At 33.6% G+C, this 3,397-nt stretch overlaps 1 protein-coding gene across 1 annotated transcript in view; it reads left to right on the top strand.

The window, feature by feature from the left end:
* col16a1 (collagen, type XVI, alpha 1) overlaps positions 1–2,954 on the top strand; it is a 111,961-nt gene extending 109,007 nt beyond the window's left edge. Inside the window, exon 70 of the mRNA XM_014019732.1 lies at positions 1,375–2,954. Within this exon, the coding sequence (XP_013875186.1) occupies positions 1,375–1,568 (194 nt within the window). The 3' untranslated portion in view covers positions 1,569–2,954. The remainder of the gene's footprint in view (positions 1–1,374) is intronic.
* Positions 2,955–3,397: the final 443 nt, after the last annotated feature.

The following is a 3,397-nucleotide window of genomic DNA, read 5'->3' as shown; positions in this document are numbered from 1 at the left end:
TGTGTGTGTGTGTGTGTGTGTGTGTGTGTGTGTGTGTGTGTGTGTGTGTGTGTATGGTTGTGTATTTAGTGTCCATCAGTATTTTTATTACGCGGGGTATTACAGTGTGTGTGTTATATCAATGAGTATATTTGTGCATGGGTGTGTGTTATGAGTGACCATGTCAGAGTGAGAATGTAAACTCGTGTATCAATATGTTAAGTTTCTTACTGCACATTGTGTGGGTATGTGTGTGTGTGTGTGTGTGGGTGGGGGGTAATGTTACTGCACATTGTGTGGGTATGTGTGTGTGTGTGTGTGGGGGGGGGTAATGTCAATGTCTTATCAATATGTTAATATGTTTAACTGCACATTGGAGACTGGTGAAACACAATTTCAACTTCTGTGCTAACCCTGTTACACAGATTTTGACACTAAAGTAAACTTGAACTTGAATTTGAACTTAAGGCAAATATCCATTAATTTGCACATATTGTATGCATTCTCTGAATTGGTTTTATTTTGTGTAATCCTTAGAAAAGACTGAAGCATAAGTTATAATAAACTAAATAATTAATTTCCTGTGAAAATCCAGTGTGAATACAACAGGCTTACAGATTTTTGCAGGAAAAAAATGTGATTTGTTGTGAAATAGCCCAAAAACTCTGACATTAGCATTAGTAGCTGAAAAGCTGAAATAAAGAAAAATAAAACAAGAATTAATAGCATATGTTTGTTAAATTAAGTGGTAAAATGCCAAAAAAGATGAAAATATACAAGCTATTAGCTAAATAGCTAAAATTGCAGATAACAGCTGAAATTATCAGACAACAGCTGGAAGAAGCATAAAAACCTAAATAGCAGAATGATACTGACAGAAGTAAAAAAAAATGTTTAAAATAGCAGAAATTGCTGAAAAGAGTAGAACTATAGCTGAAAAGCAGAAACAAAATAGCAAAAAAATAAATAAAAAATAAAAAACTAAATAAAGCTTAAATCAGCACAAAGAAGTTTAAAAAGCAAGACCAACACAAAATATGAAAAGTGCAGTAAAAGATTTATAACTCCTTTGAAGATGTTGAATACAGTTCATTTGTTTTCAATGAGTAAAAATTGGCTGAAAAAGCCCAAAAATATCTCAAAAAGTATAAAATTACTAAAATACTAAAATTCAGAGCCTGAATGTCCTGATGGAGCAAAATATTTTGATGTAGAAATTATTAAAACAGCGCAAAAAATGTGGAATGAAATATGAGCCAAAAATATACCGAAGAAAAATAGATTATCACAACTTAATTGCTTTACTTGTTTAACTGTCACTTTTCTTTCCCCTTACCAATGTTTCAACCTCAGTGACAATGTATTTTTGTTTTTTACCTTTTTTTTATCCTCCAGGTGTTCCAGGCGCCCCTGGCTATGGCAAAATGGGACCCCCTGGTCCTGTTGGCCAGCAAGGTGTTCCTGGAATTCCAGGCCCTCCTGGACCTCCTGGAACGAAAGGAACCAATGGTCGGTGTAATCCTTCAGACTGTATGAGCCACCAAGTGGAATACAGCCCCAAAGGTCCACCTATGAAAGGCCCCTGGTAAAGGGTTGCAAAGGAAATGATGGTCAAGGGTTTGGGCCCACAGCAAAAAGACTACAGTTTATGGAGAAGCCAGAATGATGACCTGATTATATTTAATCTGACCTGAGATTGAATAAAAAAAAAAACAGAGATTACCTTTCTTGTTGCGCAGACAAAGAGATTTGTCAACTGATTTCTACCAAAGATCTGAGAAAAAGGTCTTGCTGGAACTGAGGCTTGTAAAAACATACAGGAAGCCACTTTTCATTTCATCGTTTTCTTTCTGCTTGAATGTCCATTCATTTTTACATATTGTGGTCTGTAATTTGTTTCAAGACACTTTTCACATTATAGTTTATTCAAGTAACCTAAGCTAGTAACTAAATGTATTTTTTAGGTTGTTTATCATTGATCTGTTTTGTTCATTGATTAGATTTTTTAAGTGATCATTGGAATTTCTTTTTGTTTAAACCTACAAAAAGAGAAAACAGACTGTTTTTGCAGAGTTTTGCCTCCATGCCTCCTATCTTTGTTGCTCCTTCTTCAAACAATTCCATTCTGAGTACAACCTATGCATTTCTAATCATCTTGGTGGCTGAGGTTTGACTGACAACTATTTGAGTTTATCTTGTAAAAAAAAAAGAAAGAAAGAAAAGAAAATCTCTAGAAACATATTTCCTTTCAGTTGAAACAGATGTCATTTTGCATTCATGCCCTCCTTGATGGATTGCTTGTTTTGTACATATTTATATGTATATATATTGGCATTTTATACTTTTAGAAGTTTTTGATATTGGGCCAACTAATCATTTTCTACTTTTTTTTAAAAATGCTAGTAGTTATTTCTGCAACAAATGATAAAGAATTTTATAATCTAAAGTTTATAAGCTTTTATAACAGAAGCACATGGTCAGTAAAAGCCAAATTATTTATTGAAGAAAATTGCCCTTATACAGGAAATAGGCTGGCTTTTGTGTTTGTTCTTTAGACTCCAATACATTTGGAAATGAAACCATTTATAGATTCTCATCTCATTTCCAAACTAGTTGTAGTGACCACCTGTTTGCTCTACTTACCTCTTGTGGAAGAATGTCTCTTTTTAATGGACAAATTTGAAGTCCGTTCATTACAGGTACTGTAAAGCACAACCACTGATCACAGCCGCCTGGGCCTCACAATCACAACACTAATCAAGACAATATTCTGAAACATCACAACTTTGGAATGTTACATTTTACTGCATTCAGTTTTTTTCCTTTGTCATTTGAACATTTTAATTTTATATTTCAACTCATTTAGTTGCTTTTTCCTTTTTGTCTCTGGCTTTTGAACGATGTTAGTCAAACTTTTACAAAAAAAGCAAACTCTATGGAAATGTTAAACTGAATTAAAGAAGCTTTTAATAGTGGCTGTGCCTCTTGTGTTTTTTTTTCCTTAATACAATTAGCATTTTAATCTGTGTTGTGTCAGCCAGTCTCCAGATGCTTCTCAGAGCATAAATTAATTAGACACTAGGTGACTGGACACACAACTTAAAGGCCAAACACCTTTTTTTTTTTTAGGGGACCACACGCAGAAAGCCTTAGCTGATTTACTTTGTAGTTACTTTATGGTATGTGTGGTATTTCATTTCTTTCTTGTGATAACTACTGTGTTGCTTTGAATAGAATAGAATAGAATAGAATAGAATAGAATAGAATAGAATAGAATAGAATAGAATAGAATAGAATGCCTTCAATGTCATTACACGGGTGTAAAACAAGATTAGAGCCACTCCCACAGCAGTGCAAATACAGATTAAAAGAAATAAAAATAATAAGAATAAAATGTGCTAAAACATGCCCATATACA

This window comes from Austrofundulus limnaeus, unplaced genomic scaffold (genome assembly GCF_001266775.1).
Source record: "Austrofundulus limnaeus strain Quisiro unplaced genomic scaffold, Austrofundulus_limnaeus-1.0 Scaffold228, whole genome shotgun sequence".
Taxonomy (NCBI): domain Eukaryota; kingdom Metazoa; phylum Chordata; class Actinopteri; order Cyprinodontiformes; family Rivulidae; genus Austrofundulus; species Austrofundulus limnaeus.
Note: the sequence above shows the minus strand (reverse complement) of the source record. Positions and strands in the feature narration are given on the sequence as shown.